Source organism: Chrysochloris asiatica, unplaced genomic scaffold (assembly GCF_000296735.1).
Source record: "Chrysochloris asiatica unplaced genomic scaffold, ChrAsi1.0 scaffold00087, whole genome shotgun sequence".
In the NCBI taxonomy this organism is placed as follows: domain Eukaryota; kingdom Metazoa; phylum Chordata; class Mammalia; order Afrosoricida; family Chrysochloridae; genus Chrysochloris; species Chrysochloris asiatica.
Genome location: NW_006408605.1, coordinates 876,776 through 900,709, shown reverse-complemented (window position 1 = coordinate 900,709; position 23,934 = coordinate 876,776). Strand labels below are relative to the sequence as shown.

The window sequence follows — 23,934 nt, the reverse complement described above, 5'->3', positions numbered from 1 at the left end:
AAAGCCTCATCTTTCTCCCACGGAGCGGCTGGTAGTTTCGAACCACTGACCTTAAGGTTTGCAGCCCGATTCGTAACCACTACGCTTCCAACCCATAGCGACCCTATATAGGGTTTCCAAGGAGCGGCTAGTGAACTTGAACCACCGACCTTGTAGTTCAAACTGACTTTGCAGTCCAGAGCATTAACTCACAATGCCAACACCAGGACCCTTCAAAATGTAGACTTGCGCTAGAGGGTAAGAGCAGTCACCTGGGGGCAGGATGCCTAGGCTTTGAAAACTGGCCTTGCCATCTGCTTGCTCAGTAAGTCTGAGCAAGTTCCTTAACTTCCCTGACTGTTTGCTCCACCGACAAAATGGGGACTCTGAGACCTAACCTGGCAAAACTGCTGGGAGGTTTCCGTGAAACAGCCTATACAATTTCACAAGTCACCTAACAGAGAGCTACTGACACCTAGCAGACATACAAACACTCATTACTCCATAAAACACTCTGACTTTCAAAATGGTCATAAAAAAAACTGGTTTGGCTGCATTTCAGGTAAAAAAAAATGCAACATTAAAGTTTACCTGTATGTAGAATAGGGCTCTGGTGTCTCTGGCAGCACAAAGGTTAAAAGCTCAGCGGCTAATTGGAAGCTCATCAGTTTGAGCCCACCATCTGCTCTCCAGGAGAAAGATGTGTCCATCTGCTTCCATAAAGGTTATAGGCTTAGAAACCCTATTGTGCCCTAGAGGGCCACTCTGAGTTGGAACTTACCTAACAGCAGGGGGTTTGATATGCAGAATGACCTTAAAGCAATATTTTTACACCAAAATTTCTCAAAATATGTCTCAAAATACATCAACGTATTTTAAAATTCTTCTATCCAGAACACCAAGTTATGATTTAAAAAGCAACCCAACAAAATTAGCCAAGCAACAGGTATAGAGGGGGGACACCATAGAATGGTACACACCATAGAATGGTCAACTATTCAAGATAAAAGGGTACATGCCTAAAAGCTGGAGTCCTTCTTAACACTCCCACTCTGCTTCCTCAGTACCATTACTAGTACCCCACCCCTTCCAGTTAGACAAACTGTGGTTTGTCTCTATATTTGGATTCTCTAGAAGAGTTAGTGTGACTTACTTAAACTCCTCAATACAGCTGCAGTCTCTACACTTCTCTGTCTGTTCTGTCATAGCCCCCGTCCACCACAGCAATGATGTCTCATCAGGATGGGTACAACTGCCTCCAGACTAGTCTTCCCTATTTGACTTTTGCCCCTTCACTCCTTCTGAGGGTGGTCTTTCGCTTCCTCTGAGTGGTCTTTGAAAACACGCATCAGTTTGTCACTTCTTTAGAGTGGCCTTCTCTGACTCTCCTCACACTGAATCCAGTCGTCCCATTCTTCTTTCCTCCTGGAGATTAAACACTGCACAGAAGCTAACGCATGAACTACCTGGGTCACACTGCTTACTAGCTGTGTGACTTTGGGCAAGTTACTTCAGCTAAGCTTTAGTTTCCTCATCTTTAAGATGAGAATAATAGTATCTACTTCACAGGATTTTGTGAGGATTAAATGAATGGTTATATGTAAAGTCCTTACAATAGTTCCTGGCACATAGCTAACGTGTTCAATAAGCATTAGCTATTAGGGTTTTCTCTCATGATACACATTTGGGGTTTTTCCTTCATTTATGCTCGCTCTTCCTTACTACAATGTAAGCACCATGAACATGGAACAATATCTGCTTTGGTCACAACTGCATCCCCAGAGTCTGACACAATGCCTAGTACACAGTAAGTACTCAGTAGTTACTCATTACCATTAAGTGCATAAAGTCAGATATGACTGACTAGAAGTGAGTAGGATGTGGACAGGTAAGATAGGGTAGAGTAGGATGGGGCATGGTAAGGAAGAAGACTTTGAATAACAGTAGAAGGAACTGAACTGAAAGGCTAGGGATATTGGCCTAGATTCAGCATGGCCCCTTACTGTGTGGCCTTGGCCAAACTATTCTGTATCCCACCCCCAGAGCCCTGGTTTCCTCACTTTTCTCTATCCTCTTCCAGAAGGAAGAAGCCTTTTGCAGAGGAGTAAACAAGAAGCAGAGTTAGAGTCAGACCCATGGGCAACTTTGAAAACCACTGAGAAGTTAAAGTATGTCCTATAGAATACACCTGGAAGGTACTGTGATTTTCTGAGCAAAGCCCAACATGGACACAACAAAGTGATGTGCAGCCTGGATGGGGGCAGGGAGAGTCTAGAGGTGAAAGGCTGTCAGGAGGTTTCAGCAGGAACCCTAGGGTGAGGCAAGGTGCACACAGACCAGAAGCAAGTCTTGGTGAGAGACACTAAAGGGAACCTGACCAGTGCTTGGTCAGCGAGCATAATTGAAGACAACAGAAGAGAATTCTTCAGTTTCAGGTCTGTGTGCTTAAAAGGATGAAGGTACTGCTGGAAAAAGGAAACAACCAGGAGGAAAGACAGAAAGGCAAGAGTCTGGTTTCAACACCCTAAGCTTGAGGCCATACTATATCCAGAGTGAGTTCACCAAGACCCCTCCCTGTCAATCTGTACTCCAGTTTGCCAAACTAACAGGACTGTTATTAAGTGCCATCAGGTAGGTTCCGGCTCATAGAGACCCTATATAGAGTTTCCAGGAGCAACTGATGGGTTTGAACCATCAACTTTGTGGTTAGCAGTCTAGTGCTTATGTTACAATGCCACATCAGGATTGTTGTTGTTGTCAAGTGCCATCAATCAGTTCAGACCTATAGTGATCCTGTATAGCGTTTCCAAGGAGTGGCTGGTGAGCCTGAACCGCTGACCCTGCGGTTCAAACCAATCTTGCGGTAAAGCACATTAACCCACAGTGCCACACCAGGATTAGAGCTGTTATTTCCCAAACACATTACAAAAATGTGTCCTCTTTCTCCATCATTGACCTCTGTCACCTGCTAATCGATCCCTCCCTTAGCTCTAGCACCAAAAAACCTATCAGATCTTCAAGGACCAATTCAAAACTCCCCTTCTCCAAGCAGCTACCCTAAAATACATCTCCTTTTGTTCACTAGTATTTTACATTTTAGTGCCTGATGGTTCAATTCAGATGGGCCACCTCCCCCAAAAAACTGAGAGCTCTCAGCAGAAACACAATCATCTGCTTCTTATGCATTTTCCTCCTTCCACACCTTGGGCCCAGAGGGGTATAGGCCCTCAGCAGTGGCCAGTTCAAGCCCCTCATTGAGCTAGTGGAGAAGCCATGTGGCTCCAGGCTCAGCCTGAACTGTGTCTGCTTCAGAACACCTGGGGCGTGTCCACAGCCAGCACTGCTATGGCAAGAACAGGGTATCTGAACAGTTAGTTTGATAAATGATATGGTAGAAGGCCACAATCCTGCCTTGCTAGCTGGGCACATAGGCAAACAGATTCATCAGTGGCATTTGCTATTTTGGCAGTATTTGATTTTAATGATACAATTAAATGGCCTCTGATTGCTCAACAGTGATACCTGGGTTACTCCTAAACAAGTACAGCTTTGTTTGTTTTAGCTGGTGAATATTCCCTTTCTCAGGGAAGTATGGTGGAATCCACTTATGGTAGAAAAGTGATCCAACAGGTAGACCTTGGAAAACAAACTTATCTCCAAAAGAAGAACTTTCTATATCACAGAGGATTTCAAATGTTGCTGTAGGAACAAGAGGGGTGAGCCTGGCACCTACTGCGACATGACCCCATGTGACCCTAGGTAATTCCATGATCTCAATTTGGGTCAGCACTCTTCTGTCAAATGCAGTAAGTTGATTAGAATATCCCATTCTAGCCTAGATCAGAAGGGCAATGTGATGTTACATTATCTGCAAAACAGGGGAGACAATATTATTGCTTTGTTTTGTTTAAAAGAACAAAACATGCCATTTTGAGATGGAAGTTTGTCTTAAAATTATATGCAAAATGTGGAAGTGTCAAAAAGAAAAAGAAACAAGAGGATGTAGATACAGAAATCAGACGCAGAGAACTCAGAGTCAGGGAAAAAGCAACTGAGCCACCTGTCCACACTGGTGCCCGAATCCCTCCCGAGAGCAGGTAGAAACTAGTCACCACCAGGCCATTGAGACATTAGTGCTGCATCGTCTTTGCTGCTAAAAACTACTGACTCGCTGAGAGACTCTATCGGGCACCCAACCGCAGTATTTTGAAATAGCTGAATTGGTAAGGTTCTGTGTCATAGCCCTAATGTACCAAAAACTCAATTGGCAAAACTCCGGCTGTGTGAACCTAAATGCTATTGATAATGGTCACACTGAAGCAGTGAGCTGGCGTACCAGAGAAAAACAGAAACAGGATGGAAAAAAGCAAGACCAGAATACTTATAAGTTATTATTGAAGGTCTCCTTTAAATTATTTTCTGTAATTATTGAGCCAGCCGTCCATTGTTATTCATTCACATTCAACCTATTTAAGCTGTACCAGCAATGTAGGCTGAAAACAAATGCCTTAGTAATTTTCTAACTCTACAGTGTTATTTTCTTGTCAGTTAAATTTAGAGCAACCCATTTGCGACCACATTATACCAAGTTAATCTCATCTAAAGTGCTGCACAAACCCTAACAGTTACACTAAAGTTTTATACTAATGAAAGCAATTTACATAAATGAAATTTATGTCAATGCATTTCATAACAATTTTTTTATTTGATAATAATTATGGTACTTATATGATAACATCTGTTGATATTCACAGTCTAAACCTGGCAAAGATTTAAACCCACAGCATTTTCCATGCATCATGTACATTATCTGTGAAAAGCTATGAAAAAAAAGCAATGAATGCATTAATCATACCAATATCATCTGTAAAGCATAAATCTGAAATACCTTTCATGTCAGCTCAACTGCTTTTCTATTTTTTACACACCTGATTTTACGCCATCTGTAAAAGGGCAAGACAAAGACTATTGAGGAAATTATATTTCTTGGCTGTTTGACTTTTACAAAATACTCAGACTAAGTTCTGTAAACAGAAGATTTACTTACTATATGACAAAGAAAAAACGCAGTTAAAAGCCCATTTTTATTAAAGGACAGTGTAATGACCACGGCATTTTCATACTGCTTAGTGGTGTCACATTGCAATTTTGACACCTGTTTTACATTTCCCCTCATCTATCTACTGCATGTGTTTTGGCAAATACACATCAGGTCCAAACCTACTGTATGACATAGACGGCAGAAGGGAGATTCCAAATGATAACATTTTCAGCACTCATTTCCCTTCCCTAGTAGACACAAACGCTGATGTTCTAGCTTCATCCTGCCAGGACTCCCTGAAAATCCTAGAGTAAACCCAAAGTGAACATCAACATTGAATTTCACACAGGTCTTTGTATTAGTGTCTCAAATTTTAGGTAAAGTTTGCTAACAATTTTCTCTACTCTCCATTCCAATGAAGGCTTTATATTTTACTGGGTACTACTGTGTTTACTGTAGTGACAAAGCCCATCAGTGGGCACGTGGTAAGCACAAGCTACTGTGTGTGATAACCATATACATGTTCCCTTTACTTGGCTTCCAGACTCACAAATGTTAGACTGAACTTTACATGCAAACTGACACTTCCTAACCTGATCCTGATTAGTCCTGGGAACCCCCTCTCTAGGGGTGCTTCTCTGCCCTCAGAGTCTGAGGAGTGCTTTCAAGAAGGCTCAGTGTAACACTGATGTGACTGCATTACTGACTCATAATTTTGCTGCACAACAATGAGCAAAGAAATCCGAACTAATTCACTCACAACAAGAGTTATTGAGACCTCCACCAATGTCCTGTAGAAGATTGTTAAAATTTTCATGAACAGTTGTCTCTTGTGTGACTTTACTGAAAGGGTTTAAAATGTTACCCATGCGCCTATTATCAAAATCCTCAATAAAACATTTTTATAAAGTCAGTCAACAGCAACTGTATCCTGCTGTTCTACAGCAGGAGTCTGGGCCACAGGAAGAGAAATCATTTACAAAACCCCCCTTCCCTGCCCCAACTCACAGATGGAGCTACTGCTTTGAGATGCACAGGGTCCTCCTCGCCCACAAGGCTGTGGCCATTCAGAACACTGCTCCCACCTCCTGCGGAAGCCCCGGAAATCTTTCCGTGGCAGCAGCTGTGATGAAGAGGACACAGTACACACTGCAAAAGCTACTACACACTGACACACTATTACATTGAAACGTGGAAAACTGCCCTTCTTTGGGGGTCAAAAGAGTCAGCCCACATAACTCAACCTAATATAGTCAAATGATCGACAGGTCAGCCTCATCTGAAAAAGTGAAGGGAGACAAGATGCAGGCATTCCTCGAGGAATGCAGGGAACTCGAGTGCTTTCTAGTTCAACTTGCTCCTTTTTCCAGAATCAAACATGTTCTCTCCATTACCAATTAGAAACTCTTTCTGTCCTCCACCCAGAATTCTCCATTCACCCAAAAAGTATCAAGCCAAGTCAGGTTCTCAGCCACCACTACTTACCTATTCCTGATACTCAGTTGTTTCCATGCTGAATAGGGGAACTCTATTCAGAATCCAGGAGTGAGAGAAGAGGGCAGCCCTCCTGGGGGCTTAGGTTGCCTGCCGCCTGGTCAGCCTGGGCTCTTACCCAGGAGGGCTCCACCTGCTGGCATCTGGTATAGTTGTTTCTCAACTTCCAAAACCTTACCACCTGCACTACTTCTAAAGCTTAAAATTTCCCCCAATTGTGTAAGTGCCTGCTTGCCCCTATTCATGACAACCAATAGTGAAATTTATCTTTATGGGACACACACACCCATATTTCTAACTGTCATTTTGTTCTTTCAATGCAGACACCCTGCAGTTGCCAAACACCAAGAATACATTTATATGTCACTTAGAGACCTCTCCCTCCTTATGTCCACATGAACAGAAAAAAAAAGGCAAAACAGCTTTACAAATGCCAGCCCCACCCTGTCTGAGTGCAAGCATTCCAAGAGAGGAAACTCCCTGCTTCGAGTTCCAGAGATGCAGGCTCTGACTGTTCACAAATGTCACCTGTCACCAACGCACTACACTGCCCACCTCAATGCAGTGCAGAGCCCATGAGCCACCATTTAAAGGCAACAACCGAAATCTACCATGATTTGATCCACCTACATGATTAGGATCTCTTGAGAATTTACATACTTGTAATACCCAATTGGGAATTCTGGTTAAGCACTGAACTACTAACCTTAAGGTCTGTGGTTCAAACCCTTCAGCCACTCCATGGAAGAAAGAGAAAGCTGTCTGCTCCTGTAAAGATTTACAGTTTTGAAAACTACAAAGTATTAAACTCTGAGAGTCAACAGGGAGTCAGAATTGACTCTTCAGCAGGGGGTTTTTAATCCCCAAGTGGGAGCCCTGATGACACAGTGGGTTAAGCACAAGGCTGCTAAACACAGTGTCAACGATTCACACCTAACAGTCACTCCCTGGAGAAAGACCAGACTGTCTGCACTTGTAAAGATTTCAAGTCTCGGAAGCCCTAGGGAGTAGTTCTAGCCTGCCCTGCAGGGTCACTACCAGTCAGAAGCAACTCGAGGCAGGAGGGGGAATCCCCAAGTGCTTGCAGCCATCTGAGCTATCAAATGAGTTTGGCCTCTTTGGAGCTAACCATAGCTCAGAATAAAACTGGAGACAAAAAAACTTCAAACATATTTTACTTACCTAGAATGAACCAAAGGTTTATGAAAAAGTTATTTTTTTACCCAGTGAACCTGAAAATGTTTCTTAAATGTATGAATCTGGCCAGCACAAGTCGGAAATTTTTCATTTTTCCATAGTAATAAACTACAGTAATACTAAAGCAAACTTGTGGTACTATTTTACACACATTGCATTAATAAACCATTTTAAATTTGCAGTGTCCAAACAAGTATAATCCTGAAGATTTATTATATGTAAAATTTTTTAAAGGAGTCCTGGTGTAGCACTGTAAGGTAATTACTGGACTGCTAACTGCAAGGTTGGCAGTTCAAACCCACCAGTCACTCCTTGGAGACCCTAGACAGGGTCACTATGAGTTGGAATTGACTTGATGGCATTTAACAACACCAACTAAAAAAATAAAAAAAAAAAGACAGTAGATAACTGGAAATCTATTGAGCAAAAGAAACAGCACTTTGAAAAAAACAAACAAAACCTACATATTCAGCAAAGATTTAAGAAGGGAAAAAAAAAGTGGGTCACCCTCTCTTAAGGGAAAATAAGTCACTGTTCTTGATTGTGGCTTCTTCAGTTCATAGATCCAAGGCCAGAAATGGTGATACTGTTGTCAGGAGTATATGGAACACAGTGGGCCTCCCTTAACTCCTGCCAAGGGTGGAGTTACCTGCATATGGTAAGGCCTGCTCACATAAAAAAAATGATAGATGCATGGGACTATAAGGGACAGTGTTCATAACCATTTTTGCATACATGGAGGACTATATCTAGAAAACAGTTTTCTAGGGTAAGACATTGGTATGTACATTTTAAAAATTGATGTTGTTGGGTGCCATGTTGCTAGGTACCAACTCATAGCAACCTTATGCACAACAGAACGAAACACTGTCCGGTCCTGTCCCAATCTCACAATCATTGCTACATTTGAGCCCATTACTGCTGCCTCTGCAATCCATTTCCTTGGGGGTCTTCCTCTTTTTCACTGACCCTCCATTTTACCAAGCATGATGTCCTTCTCCAGGGACTGGTGCCTTCTAATAGTAAGTCCAAAGTATAAGAACGGATTCTGGCCATCCTGACTTCTAAGAAGCATTCTGACTGTACTTCTTTCAACACAGATTTGTTCATCCTTCTGGCAGTTCATATACATTTAATATTCTCCTACAACACCATAACTCAAATGCATCTATTCTGCTACAGTCTTCCTTATTTATCATCCAATTTTAACATGCATATGAGGCTACTGAAAATACCATGGTTTGGGTCAAGCACACCTTATGTCCTCAAACTGACATCTTTGAACACTTTAAAGAGGTCTTGTGCATTAGGTCTTTGCCTAATGCAAAATGTCATTTGATTTCCTGGCTGCTGCTTCTATGAGTGTTAATGGTTGATCCAAGCAAAATGAAGTCTTTGACAATTTCAATGTTTTCACCATTTATCTTGATATTGTCTGTCAGTACAGTTATAATGGTTTTTTTATTTTCTTTACATTGAGGAGCAACCCGTACCGAAGGTTGTGGCCTTTCATCTTCATCAGTAAGTATTTTACGTCCTCTTCACTTTCAGCTAGCAAAGCTGTATCATCTGCATATTGCAGGTTGTTAAGGAGTCTTCCTCCAATCCTGATGCCACGTTCTTCTTCAAGTAATCCAGTTTCTCAGATTACTTGCTTAGCATACAGATTGAATAAGTATGGTAAAGAATACAACCTTTTCCTGATTTAAAATCATTCAGTGTCCCTTGTTCTGTTTGAACTGCCTCTTAGTCTATGTGCAAGTTCCTCAAGAGCACAATTAAGTGTTCCAGAATAGTCATTCTCCACAATAATTGTCTACAGTGTGTCATGATCCATGCAATTGAAAACCTTTGCATAGTCAATGAAGCACAGGTAAACATCTTTCAAGTATTGTCTGCTTTTAGCCAAGATCCGTGTTACATCAGCAATGATCCCCCTCGTTCCACGTTCCCATCTGAATGTGGCATGATCCTCAGGCAGCTCCCTGTCAATGGACTATTGCAGCCATTTTAAAATTATCTTCAGCAAAATTTTACTTGCATGTGATAATAATGATATTGTCCAATGGTTTCCACAATCCATGGGTCACCTCTCTTTGGAATGGGCACAAATATGGATTTCTTTCAAAAAGTTGGGCAGGTAGCTGTCTTGTAAATTTCTTGGCATAGATGAGTGAGCACCTCCAGTGGTATCTCAGTTTTCTGAAAGATTTCCATTTGTGTTCCATCAATTCCAGGTGCCTGGTTCTTTGCTAATGCCTTCACACCATTGGACTTCTTCCTTCAGTATCATTGGCTCTTGATCATATGTTACCTCTTGAAATGGTTGAACAGTGACCATTTCGTTTTGGTACAGTGACAGTGTGTTCCTTTCATCTTCTTTTGATGCTTTCTGCATCATTCAATATTTTGCCCATAGAATCCTTCAATATTACAACTCAAGACTTGAATTTTTTCTTCAGTATTTTCATCTAACTCCAGGTCTTTGCACATTTTATTATAATATTTGACTTTGTCTTCTCAAGCTGACCTTTGAAATTTTATATTCAGCTCTTTTACCTTCTCATTTCTTCTATTTGCTTTAGCATCTCTATGCTGGAGAGCAAGTTTCAGTGTCTCTTCTGAAATCCATTTTGGTCTTTTCCTTCTTTCTTGTCTTCTTAATGACTTTTTGCTTTCTTCATGTATGATGTTCTTGATGTCATCCACAAGTCTTCTGGTGTTTGGTCATTAGTATGTAGTTCATCAAATCTGTTCTTGAGATGATCTCTAAATTCATATGGGATATGTTCAAGGTCATATTTTGGCTTTCATGGACTAGTTTTCATTTTCTTCAGCTTCAGCCTGAACTTGCATATGAGCTATTGACGATCTGCTCCACACAGTCTGCTCCTGGCCTTGTTTTGGCTGATGGTGTGGAGCTTTTCACCATCTCTTACCACAAATGTAGTCAATTTGATTTCTGTGTATTCCATCTGCTGAGGTCCATATGTATAACCATCTTTTATGTTGTTTTAAAAATAGATCTGCAATGAAAAAGTCATTGGTCTTACAAAATTCTTCCACATAATCTCCAACATCATTTCGATCACCAAGGCCATATTTTTCCAACTACTGATCCTTCTTCATTTCCAACTTTTGCATTCCAATCGCCAGTAATTATTAATACATTTTGATTGCATGTTTGAACAATTTTAGACTGGAGAAGTTGGTAGAATTTTTCAATTTCATCATTATTGGCTTGAGTGTTTGATGCATAAAATTGATCTGGTAGCGTAGTGGTTACGAATCGGGCTGCAAACCACAAGGTCAGCAGTTCAAAACTACCAGTCGCTCCACGGGAGAAAGATGAGGCTTTCTGCTCCCGTAAAGATTTACAGCTTCAGAAACCCTGTACAGGGTCGCTATGGGTCGGACAACAAAAACAACATAGTTGTATTAACTGGTCTTCATTGTTGTTGTTAAGTGCCGATGAGTTGATTCCGACCCATAGCAACCCTGTATAGGGTTTCCAAAGAGCAGGTGGTGAGCTTGAACTACCAACCTTGCAGTTCAAACAACTTTGCAGTCTGATGCATTAGCCCACAGCACCACACCAGGTCTCTGGTCTTCATTGTAGGTATATGGATATTATCCTATCACAGACAGCTTTGTACTTCAAGATAGATCTTGAAGTGTTCTTTTAGATGATGCATGCAATGCCGTGTGATTATCAGAGTCAAAATGGCCAAAGCCAGTCCATTTTGGTTCACTAGGATATGGATGCTTGTACATTCCATTTCAACAACTTCCAATTTTCCTAGATTTATACTTTGTACATTCCAAGTTCTGATTATTGATGGATGTTTACAGCTGTTTCTCCTCATTTTGAGTTGTGTTCCATCAGCAAATAAAAGTACTGAAAGCTTTACTTCATTTGCCTCATCATGATCAACTCTACTTAGTGGAGGCAGCTCTTCCCTAGTCATACTTTGAGTGCTCTCCAACCTGAAGATGATGTCATTGAAAAAAAGGAGGGGTTCATTTTCCAGCACTATATCTGATAATATTCTAGTGCTGAAAGTGTTCTACTGGTAGACATAAGATTTTTGGTGACTAAATATCAAAAGTAATCCACCTCTCCTTCTTCCTAATCTGTTTTAGGAAGCTCATCTGAAACCATCTACCATGGGTGCCCCTACTGGTATTTAAAATACCGGTGGCATAGCTTTCAGAATCACAGCAACACACAAGCCACCACAGTACAACAAACTGACAGATGAGACATGATCTAATTGCTCTCCAAAAAGATTACATCAAATTACATTCCCACCTTTTCACTATCCATCTCTCACATCACATCCACACTTCCCTACCAATTTACCAGCTTAAAATGCTCCATTGTTTTAATCTCTCCCTTACACACATCTTTAGTTACCTCACCCCTCTGTTCTTCCACTGCACTCATCTGACAAAAGCTCCGTCCTTTTTAAACACTACTGCAAGCCTGTGCCAAAGTGGCTGCACATGGTTAGATAAGAGATAGAAAATCTCCACGCAAAATGTATGACCATAAATCTCCAGTGAACACTGAACACTGTCCAGCAACTGACTACCCCACCCTATGTTCCCCCAGATGACTACTGCACATCTTCCCTGGTCTCCCTAGATCTCCAACACCCCTCCCTTCCACCCCTGGTCACTCTCAGTTGATGACCTCACTGAAAAAAAAAAAAATGAAGTATCTCTTTAAGGAGCTCTGGTAGCATAGTGATTACGAATTGGGCTACTAATCTCACAGTCAGCAGTTCGAAACCATCAGCTGTTCCACAGGAGAAAGATGAGGCTTTCTGCTCCCATAAAGATTTACAGCCTTGGAACCTTATACAGGGTTGCTATTAGTCGGAACCAACTCCATGGCACATAACAACAACAACCTCTTTTTCCAGGACAAAAGTACCAACCTGCCTGCATCTATACTCAGATATGCTGTCTTCTCGCCGCCACCTGCTCATTCTACCCTGTGGTGCTGCAGGATAATGTGCTGGACTGCAAGGTCAGTTCAAACCCAACAGCCGCTCCTTAGAAACCCTATGCAGGGTTGCTATAAGTTGGAACAACTGGATGTCAGTGAACAATAACTATTAAGACCATATGTATACTGGGCACACTCACATAGATAGCCCTAGCCTGAGCTGTGACCTCACATATCCAACTGCCAGCCCAACAGCACCCCTTAGATGATTAATAAGTGCCTCACACCAGACACGTCCAAAGCAAGACTCTTCATTCTCCCCTCACCCAGCATCCATCTACCCCTCACTTCGCCCTCATCTCCCACCACCCTCTTCTCCTCTCTCCATCCACTCCACAACACTAGCTTTCTGCCTCTTTCTCAGTCATGCCCAGATCATTCCCACTTCTGGAATGCTGTACTTGTTATTCTGTCCATCTGGAATCTCTGCCCTCAGATCTTCGCACACTGAACTCCTTCGCATTACTCAGGCCTCAGATGTCTCCCTTAAACCACCCACCCCAGAGAGGCCATCTCTCACTACTCCATCTAAAGTAGTACCCATGCCCTCCATACTTTATTCCAGTATCCCATTTTAGTCTCTGTCATGACACTTATAATTCCCTGAAATTATCTTCCCTATTCACTTCGTCTCTCATACTTCAGACATATTGTCAGGAGGGAGCAGTTGCTGAAGAAGGATATCATGTTTGGTAAGGTGGAGGGTCAGAGAAAAAAGAGGAAGACCCCCAATGAGATGGATTGTGGTACAATAGCAGCATCAATGGACTCAAACGTATTAACAGTAGTGAGGTTGGCCCAGGACTGGGCACTGTTTCGTTCTGCTGTACGTAGAATGGGTTGGTCCTGACTCAATGGCACCTAACAACAACAACATTCATCTGTTTATTGTCTACCACTGAAATGTGAGACACATGAGCTTGGAATCATGTCTGGCACAGAGAAGATAATAAACATTTGTTGAATTAATGAATAAAATATAAATAAATGAATTTTTTAAATGTTCACTGCATATACAATCGCCACATTTTAAATAAACTATGTTGTTGTTAAGTGCCGTCGACTCAGTTCTGACTCACAGCAACCTCCGGTTTCCGAGGAGCAGCTGGTGGATTTGAACTGCCAACCTTGTGGTTCACAGTCCAGTGCTAATATAACATGTTATATTAGGATGGTACAAATTACCTTTTGTTTTATCCATGATAGCTATGTTCATTTTTCTGTTCTTCTCTGGTCTTTTTCTATATATATAGTTTCTTTCAGATTCCTGGTGTGGCACTATAGGATCAGCACTGGATTGTGAACCACAAGGTTGGCAGTTATAACGTTCTGGAGTCCTGGTGTGGCGCTGTGGGTTAAGGCACCAGACTGCAAAGCCATTTGAACTGCAAGGTTGGTGGTTCAAGCTCACCAGCGGCTCCTTGGAAACCCTATACAGGGTCGCTATGGGTCGAAATTGACTCGACAGCACTTAACAACAACAACAATATGATGTGTTGGAGTCCTGGTGTGGCACTGTGGGTTAATGTGCTGGACTACAAGGTCAGTTTGAACAGCAAGGTAGGCAGTTCAAGTTCACTAGTCACTCCTCAGAAACTCTATACAGGGTCACTATGGGCCGGAACTGACTTGATGGCACTTAACAACAACAACAACAATATAATGTGTAAAAAGCTCTGGTAGCGAAGTGGTTACAAACTGGGCTGCTAACCTGAAAGTCTGCAGTTCGAAACTACCAGCTATTACACTGGAGAAAGATGAGGCTTTCTGCTCCCGTAAAGATTTACAGCCTGGAAACCCTGTCGCTATGAGTCGGAACTAACTCCATGGCACATAATCATCAATCAATCAATATAACATGAGGAGTGTCTCAGTGTGGCACTGTGGGTTAATGCACTGGACTGCAAAGTCGGTTTTAATTGCAATGCTGGCAGTTCAAGCTCACCAGCTGCTCCTTGGAAAAGCTACACAGGGTCACTATGGGTTGGAACCGACTCAACGGCACATAGCAACAACAACAATATAGTGTGTAGGAGCTCTGGTAGCACAGTGGATTACAAGCTGGGCTGCTGAATGTAAGGTCATTGGTTCAAATCTACCAGTCGCTCCAAGGGAGAAGGATGAGGTTTTCTGCTCCTGCATAGATTTACAGCCTCAGAAACACTATACGGGGTCACTATGGGTCAGAACCAACTCGGTGGCATACAACCACCACCACCAATATAATGTGTGGGAGCATGGTGCCTCTGTAGGGCAAGCACTGGAATGTGAACCATAAGGTTGGCAGTTTGAATCCACACAATGCTCCACGAGAGAAAGATGAGGTTTTCTGCACCCACAAAGATTTATCACCCTGGAAACCCTATACAGGGGCGCTATGAGTTGGAAATTGACTTGACAGGACTTAACAACAATGTAATGTTATTTATTGCTACAACCAAACAAGGCTGGTCTCTTAAATGAAAGATGTGTAAGGATCTATGAATACCAGAGGGTCACCACTCTGAAGGCATCAGTTGTGAGAAAGAGAAAAGAAGACCCTTCGTCACATTTGGGGAGCTGGCCTGGCACTCCCAGCAAGGCCTTGGTGTTCTACTGTTGTACATAAACTTCAGCATCAGACAAGGTCATTCTATGACCATGGTGGACCAAGACAGAAAGAAACAAGACCACTCTGCAACCACTCTGAACACAGACAAAACATGAACACTGTCCAAACTACAAAATACCAAACACCTGCAACTTCCGGCTAACATGAGTGACTATTGCCTCACTGCCAGTTTCAGCTATAGCCTCTCTTAGTCTGCTCCCCTTGTTCAAATTTATTCAAACACCCAGAACTATTTCCTCTCCCTGACATCATTATCCAATTCAGAACAAAGCTCTCTTTCCTCAAAATCTTTAAAATCACTAACATAAGCCCAAATTTCTTAAGTCTTCTACAACACCCTGTTCCTGAGATGACCCAGGGTTCCCCAGGGCACATTCTCCCTCGGTGCAACCAGTAATATTCCCAACTTGTTCAAACACAGACATGTGCCTGTTGGTCTCTGGCTGGGGGCATTGACAGATGTCATTATCAGTTGACATTACAGGCCACGATACATAAAGAAGGAGGAGACTGGTTGGAAAACTGACCCCAAGATATAACCACAACCACCTTAAGGTTTGTTCTCTGAATAAGTTCTCTCATATCAGCTGATTTTCTCCCCCTAAAAGAGGGGTGAAGGAGGCAGGGAAAGCCTAGTTAATTGAAGGTCCCAGTGAATAATATTACAATTAATCAAGGATGCCCTGCAGAACTTCCCTTCCTTGCCATTTCGGAATGCCACTCCATGCTCAAGGTTACTGCGGTGCTGCAGGACTGAATCATGGGCAGAGACCGAGGCAGCACCACTCAAGTACTTTAAGCCACATGTTCAAGGCCAATAAATTAGCCCAGGCTTACAGAAGTCGGGCTGTACACATGTCAGAATTTTAATAAGCTTAGCAAATGCTACCTAGAGCTTATGCACAAGCTTACTGTACCAATGGGATTCCCTGCTACCAGCCACCAAGTGCTAAGCCCCTGACAAGAGCTGTCGAACACGTGGGGTGGCAGGGACAGGCGGTCTGCTTGGTACAGGTTTCCTTAGGAGTTGGAGACTCACAGCAGAAAGCTGGCAGCCAGATGGATGGAGAGCAGAAGAGTGAGTGCACACAGCTCACTGGAGCCAAAGGTATTGACTAGGAAAACAAGCCGAAGGTTCCTTTGGTGGAAAGCTGGTCCTCACACACCCTTCTAGAAATTAGCAAGCAGTATCACCAATGTCTACATTTATCAAATGCCTGTACAATAGAGAATTCTTTAAGCAAACATGGTCCCTGACTTCTAGATGCCGACACCTAATATAAATAAAAACAATTAAACTGTCTAAAGGATTGCCAAACTAACTAAACAAACAGGAAACGGTCGAAAGCATTTACTTTTCATAAATGCATAGAGTAATAACTGATGGGCAAGTCATGGGAGATGACTCTCTAAACAGGGTGGGGCCCAAATAGAACCTTGTTAAGGCCAAATCTCCAAAGGGGAAGGTCAGATGTTGAGAAAAGATTTTAAGGCTAGTTACTGGGCGTGGAGGAGTCCTGCTTCTGTAAAGTAAGCACTGGATTGCTAACCACAAGGTCGGTGGTTCAGACCCACCAGCTGCTCCTTGGAAACACTACACAAGATCATTATGAATCGGCACTTAACAATAACAACACTGGGCATGGAAAGAGCCCTGGTAGTGTAGTGAGTTATGAGTTGGGCTGCTAACTCAAAGGTCAACAGTTCGAATCCACCAGGCACTCCTCGGACAGATGAGGCTTTCTGTTCCTGCAAAGATTTACAATGTTGGAAACCCTGAACAGGGTCATTTTGAGTTGGAACTGACTCGACAGTGTACCACCACCACCACCATTGGACTTGGGGAAGAGGGGCCACAAAGGAAGAGGGTGCAACTTGGGAGATGACTCAGAGGTAGAAATAACAACCACAGAAAGAAAATAAAACTTACCAACTTCCCAGGAACAATAGGAGAAATCAGACAGGAGGGTGTACATTCCTCACCCATTTTTACAGTTCAATACAAAAAGCTCACACCATTTTTAACACTATTTGAAATTTCCAAAAAAAAACAATAACAAATATCCTAACCCACACCAAACCAAAGCAATAGTAATTTTTAAAGTTGATTTTTCCAAATGACATGAAACACCACTCTCCCCCAGAGCTGAGAACGGGCCAGGTAGGTGGTAGCACCTGTCACCAAAGATGGAAGTCTTAAGGAAGATTTGGAACCTGAATCCACCTGGGGCCAAACAGCCAGTAGTATGGAATACAATCACTGCCTAAGGTGGCAAAAATAGACCATAGCACCAGCAAGAATTGATCATAATTACCTGATTAAAATTTTTGAACGAGAACTCTTTGTAGATAGCATTTCTCTCACTTAATTCCAACCATCCTGCAGCTTTAAGGTCAAGTATAACTTGGTTCCTCTCCTCTGCTGTCAATCCGTGAGCATCTGCTGACTGCAATAAGAACACATTTAATATCTGGAAATGTATATGCTTGTTTAAACTCAAATTACCTTATGCATGCTTTTTGCTGTCAAGTTGATTCAAATGCAGCTCTCTAAGACTGGGAGAATTGACTCATCGAGTTCTCAAAGCTGTTCATCTTTACGGAGGCAGACTGCACATCTTTCTCCAGTGAATTCAAACCTCAATTTTTGGGTTAGTTGCTAAATGCTTAACTGCTGCACCACTAGGGCTCCTACTTTATGCCTAAAGGTTTCAGGGACAACAAACTGTAACCATCTCTGGATCCTTTGACCTCAAAACACTAAATTTTCAAAAGATAGACCAAAGCAAGGTTATGTTGTTGTTGTTGTTGTTAAGTGCACAGCAGCCCTGTATAGGGTTTCTGAGAAGCTGCTGTTGAGCTTGAACTGCCAACCTTGCTGTTTAAACTGACTTTGCAGTCCAGCGCATTAACCCACAGCACCCTACCAGGACTCCATAGCAAGGCTAGTGGTGTGTGCGCATGGAGTTAGTTCCGGCTCATAGTGACCCTGCATAGGGTTTCCCAGGCTAGCTCTGTACAAAACAAACTGCCGTCATAGTATGTTCTCTCTCTACCCCTTACTGCTGCTTCTCTGGTTTATTACAGCTACAACTGAAAGACTGGCCATTACCACTGCCCAAGTCAAGAAACATTTTGCAAAAATGTAATACTCCAGGATAAAAATACCCATCTGTGAAAATTCTGTAAGTCATGCCAGAGTCAGGATTAGAACCCAGGGCTTGAAGCTCCTGGTCTGCTGCTCTTTGGATGGTGCCACACTAACTAAGCAGTAGGTTTCACTACCTACTTACATGGGTTTTAACCTTCTGAGGGTCATTATCCTCTTTCAGAATCTAGTAAGAGCCAACCTCAGAGAGAAAAATCAAATGCACATTTACACAGAATTTGTATAACTTCTAAGAATGCACAGACCTTCTGGATTACAGGTAAAAAGCCCTTGTTTTAGTGGAGTGTATTTAAGAAATCTTTTTCTGAGAGCCAAAAGATACAGTCTCTCGGGTATGAGCAGAGTAACGTCCATCCAAAGTACTTGTGTGCATTATCTGCCTTGTTTCTACTCACCCCAGTGATGTCATCTGCAAATCCAAATTCTGCTGGTTACAGTTACCAGGCCTACACTTAACACATTATTTGTTGCTTAAATGAAAGAACTCTAAACACTATGGCCAGTGCACAGGACACCCTTTTTGAAGCCAGGAGAGCATTAAGTGCTAACCACTACCTCCTGTCTTACCGACTTCAGGACACTGTGAGAAAGTGAAGGTCACCAGAAAGACTGTACTAATGTAAAGACTCTCATCCAAGAGCAATGCTGGGCTGAGCCTGATTGTCTACCATGAAATTGTAATTCACTCCCACTTCAGAAATCCAGAAATCCTTTATCATTGACATTACTGACATCAAAAGGGCAAAAAAATGACTTTACTTTCAGACAACTTATTTTGTTAAGAAAAAAAAACAAAAAACAATGAACCAGTTTTCTAGTTTTTTCCTCGCTAGAGCAGTTACCCTTCCTCATCACTAACAAAAGAAAGAAAATACCTCCTGAATAACTAAAAACATTTATAGACTTATCTAAAACAATTTACAATTAAGAACCAAGAGATCTACTCAGTGGTACAATGACAGTTTAAAACACTTTTACACGAAGTTCCTCTATAGGAAATAACCTAAAATTCTTATTAAATATATTAGGTCAACTGAGAGTTTGGGGGAAAAGAAACTAATTCTGTGTGTCCACACTGAATTGCCACAACGAAAGCTATCACATATGCCATCGGTAATGTAGCAGTCACCTGGGGCCTGTGGAACAGCTCTGAGCTGTTTCTCTCTTCATGCTCGGTCATCCGCATCCCCACTGAGATCATGTGAGCACTCTGCTCACCACAGATGTCTGCCCAGAAACAGGGATCATGCCCAAGACCGTGAAATGGAGCCACTTCATCCATATAACCCTAATGGCCTGCTTGGGGACTCGACCTCAGTAGAACCCTTTGTGGTGGGGTTAATTTGGGGGGTGGGAGAAATAGGGAAAGAGAGGCCAAGACCAACATAGGATTTGGAGTGGCATAAACAATTAACATGCTCAGCTACCAAAAGCTTGAAGGTTGGAGTTCACTAAGGAGCAACTGAGAAGAAAGACCTGGCTATCTACTTCCCCCAAAAATCAGACACTGAAACCCCTATAAAGCATGGGTTGAGAAAGGCTCAGTGCCTGTGGGCTAGAGGCTGGCTTGCAAATTTTGTCCTTTGGACATTTAAATGAATATTTTTTTGCTTTTTTTTTTTTGTATGTATACATCAAGTATTTTTGCTTTGTTGATTTGTGGAAAATAAAGATGTAAAAGGGAAAGCACTGGGAGGAAGCAAAGTAACTTGTTGCAGGGAGGGGATTGTAATCATTTAGAAACATAGATTGGTTGAAAATAAAACTGATGATCTTGTCTGTTCATCACTCAATTCACAATTTAAAAAAAAAAACCAATGGAGCATAGTTCTATTATGATGTATATGGGTTGTCATGAGTTCAAGGGCAACTAGTTAACTGTTTAAATTTGACTCAAGACCTATCCTTGTTACTTTTAGCTATAGAACACTGAAGAAGTCTCTTTAAAAACAAACACAAACTCATTGCTATCAAATATCACTGCTACCCTGTGGCGCTGTGGGCTAATGCATCAGACTGCAAAGTTGTTTGAATTGTAAGGTCGGTGGTTCAAGCTCACCAGCTGCTCCCTGGAAACCCTATACAGGGTCGCTATGGGCCGGAATCGACTCGACTTCGACGGCACTTAACAACAAGGGCAGAGTAGAAATGCCCCACTGAGTTTCCAAGGCTGCAAATCCTTACAAAGCAGAGTGCTTCCTCTTTCTCCCACCAAGTGGCTGGTGGATTCACTTTAGGTTAGCTGCTGAGCACTTAACCTCTGCACCAGGGGGCTGCTGAAGTCACTTAGTCTCTGAATTCTAGTACCCTCCCTCCATAGTAGGGATATTACAGTATCTACCAGTTGAGCTCTGGTAGCTGTAGTGGTTACGAATCGGGCTGTGAACCTCAGGGTCAGCAGTTCGAAGCTACCAGCTGTTCCGCGGGAGAAAGATGAGGCTTTCTGCTCCCATAAAGATTTGCAGCCTCGGAAACCCTGTACAGGATCACTATGAGTCAGAACCGACCCCACGGCACAGAACCACCAGTTGAGGGGTTGTTGTTATTGTTTTTGAAAGGCTTAAGGAGATTTTGAATGTGAAGACACCCAGGGAAGAAGCTGGTTCGTGGCAACCACTCACATCATTCGAGTATTCATTCTGCCCTTTAACACCCCGTATTTACTTGATCGCCAGCGTCTTGGGCAGAGTTGTGCCTCGAGGTATGCCTACGTGACAGTAAGCACTCAACTCGGGTTCTCTCCTGAATGGCCAGGAAACAGTGCTTATCACCTTGAACCACGCAGCTATTTTAAATTTCAAACAGAGCCAAAAGGCCAACGTAAGAAAAGGAAAATAGTAAGCTTTTGCAACATCTCGCCACTAGGTGATGCTGCATGTTAAAACTTTTCCATCAAATTAATTGATAACAAAATATTAATTTCTATAGCAATAAAAGTGACAGGGTGACCCTTCGAAAGTGGTAAGGAAAAAAAGCAACTTGTGGCACAAAAAGTATCATTTATTAACATCTGCTCCAAAAAAAAATACGGTGATCCAACATTTCAGCCAACCCGCTTAGAGCGTGCCTTGGTGGAGACGGTCCCTGCTCTCACCGAGCGTACAATCTAAAGGGCCTGTCGGACTAAACATCAAATATTATTACAACTACTATTCTTTTTTTCTTCTTTAAGCAAAACTCGTTCTAGTTTGTAGTAAATGCGTAGCCTATGATGGAATTTTTAAGCAAGTGCAAACTAGGAAGGTGCTGTGGACACACTTCGCTCTGACCTGTGCGTCAGGCAGGTCTTCAAACGTGGCGACCCGCAAGCCGCGCCGACTTCAGAGTCTGCCCGGCCCCTCCAGCCATTCAGCGGGTGCCGGGGAGGCCTTGCCCTACTCCCACCACGAGGGTCCTCCACACTCACCATGGCCGCGAGGCTCGGGCTCCGGCCCCGCAGCGCCGCAAACAGGCGGCGGGTCGCCCCACGCGCCACAGCCATGGCCGCTCGCCGAAGGTGCCCGGCGCGCTGCCTGTCTGCCCGTCCGCGTCCCGCGCCCGCCCGGTTGGGTACCCGCCGCCCTGGCAGTTTCGCCACGGGACAGGCCTGGAGGCGGGAGGCGTAAGAGCAGCTTTCTGCCCTGAGCCGAGCCTCCCCACACAGCCCGGGCCCTCCGCGAAGGCGCAGGCACAACGCAGTCCCCAGAAGGCCCTCAGGAGCTTCAATGGCTGCCAACTTTATTGCAGCGTGGAGGGTGCGGCACTGCGGGCCCGCAGGCCAGACCAGAGGCTCGCGCTCTCAACCTCTGCTCTCTACTTCTCCCAACCCTGCTCCCGGGTTTTCCCATCTGTGCAGGAGAGGTGGGCCAGCTGGAGGGGTGACCTCTGCGGTGTTGGAAATCCCGCCCCCTCTGCTGGCCTAGCGAACTGGCTGACCATCCTCAGCTCCGACTGAATTAGGCGGGGGCTGGGGTGAACAGTGGCTAATAGTTCCACCCAGATGGCCCAATCTCAGCAGTCCATCCTTATGCCACTAATGCTGTGGTTTAGAATCGAAATTCTGCAGTCATTACTTAGTTGCAAGTCCTAGGGCAAGATTTGTCTTTGTTGTTAATGTGCCATCAAGTCGGTTCTGACTCATAGAGACATTGTATAGGCTTTACAGAGCTGCTGGTGGGTTTAAACTAAAAATCTTGTGGTTAGCAGTCCGGTGCTTGTCCTAAAGCATTTGTTGTTAAGTACTGTCGAGTCGGTACCAACCGATTGCGACCCTGTATGGGGTTTCTGAGAAGCAGCTGGTGACCTTGAACCGTCAACCTTACAGTTCAAAGGGCTTTGCAGTCTGGCCCATTAACCCACAGCACCACACCAGGACTCAGATCTCAGTAAAAAGGTGGTTAAATGCTGTTGAGTCAGTTCGGACCCATAATGACCCTGTATAGGGTTTCCAAGGAGCAGCTAGTGAGCTTGAAAGGCCAACCTTGCAGCTCAAAGCGACTTTGCAGTCCAGCGGTCGTTAACATTGGAGTCCTGGTGTGGCGCTGTGGGATAAGCACTGGACCACGAGGTCTGTTTGAACTCACCAGCCACTCCTCTGACCTATACAGGGTTCCTATGCGTTGGAACCTACTGAACGACACTAAACAGCAACATTAACTTTTGGACAAATTTAATTTATTCTTTTATCACCTTTGGGGGGTATTGCTTCATGTATCCATATGTGTATATCTACGCAAAGGTGAATCAAAAGATATTGCTAAAAAAAATCATAGAAAGCTTTATTAAACAAAAATATCAAAATGTAAGGCTATTGTTTCTAAACATATCCTCCATCTAGGTCTATACACTTCGGAAGGCAGTATTTCCACCTCTAACCTATCTCTTAAGAATTCTGTGCTCTTTGATTCATACCACAAGGGACCCAAATCATATTTTAAATGTTGACTTTGAGGAACAAAAAGTCTGAAGGGGAATGATCAAAATTCTCATAGGACAATTCTTCACCTTTCAAGAATGAGCAGGTGCATTGTGATGGGGGGGGGGGAAATCCTTGGCACCACTTTCCTTATTTTTTCTCACAAATGCAGTTTTCCATTTTCTTAAAACTTCTTCATAAGCCCCCACAATCATCCTGTGTCCTTTAAGAAAATCTATCAAGGTTACCCTTTTTGGAAGTAAAAAAAAAAACCTCCTGAGCTGACCTTCCTGTCTTGCATTTAACTGGCCCAGCATATCCCCTGGGAAACACTGTGGACCTTTTTTTGAAGGCACCCTAATGAAACTAAATTACTGAGAGAACTTGTCTGCAGCCACCCATTGACCAGAGACATGTTTAAACACATTTTGTTTGGAATAAACCTATACAGTATGAACTGGAACCCTAGTACCAACAAATTTTTATTTACCCTCATTTGTATGCACATACTCTTTTACAGTTCAATAAAGTTCAC

At 43.0% G+C, this 23,934-nt stretch overlaps 1 protein-coding gene across 1 annotated transcript in view; it reads right to left on the bottom strand.

Annotated features, from left to right (window-relative positions):
- Positions 1–23,934, bottom strand: part of PCBD2 (pterin-4 alpha-carbinolamine dehydratase/dimerization cofactor of hepatocyte nuclear factor 1 alpha (TCF1) 2) — a 60,443-nt gene that overhangs the window by 35,906 nt on the left and 603 nt on the right. The window contains exons 2-3 of the mRNA XM_006866209.1: positions 21,912–22,247; positions 17,652–17,783 (exon numbers count right to left, since the gene is read on the bottom strand). Of these exons, the coding sequence (XP_006866271.1) occupies positions 17,652–17,783; positions 21,912–22,247 (468 nt within the window). The remainder of the gene's footprint in view (positions 1–17,651; positions 17,784–21,911; positions 22,248–23,934) is intronic.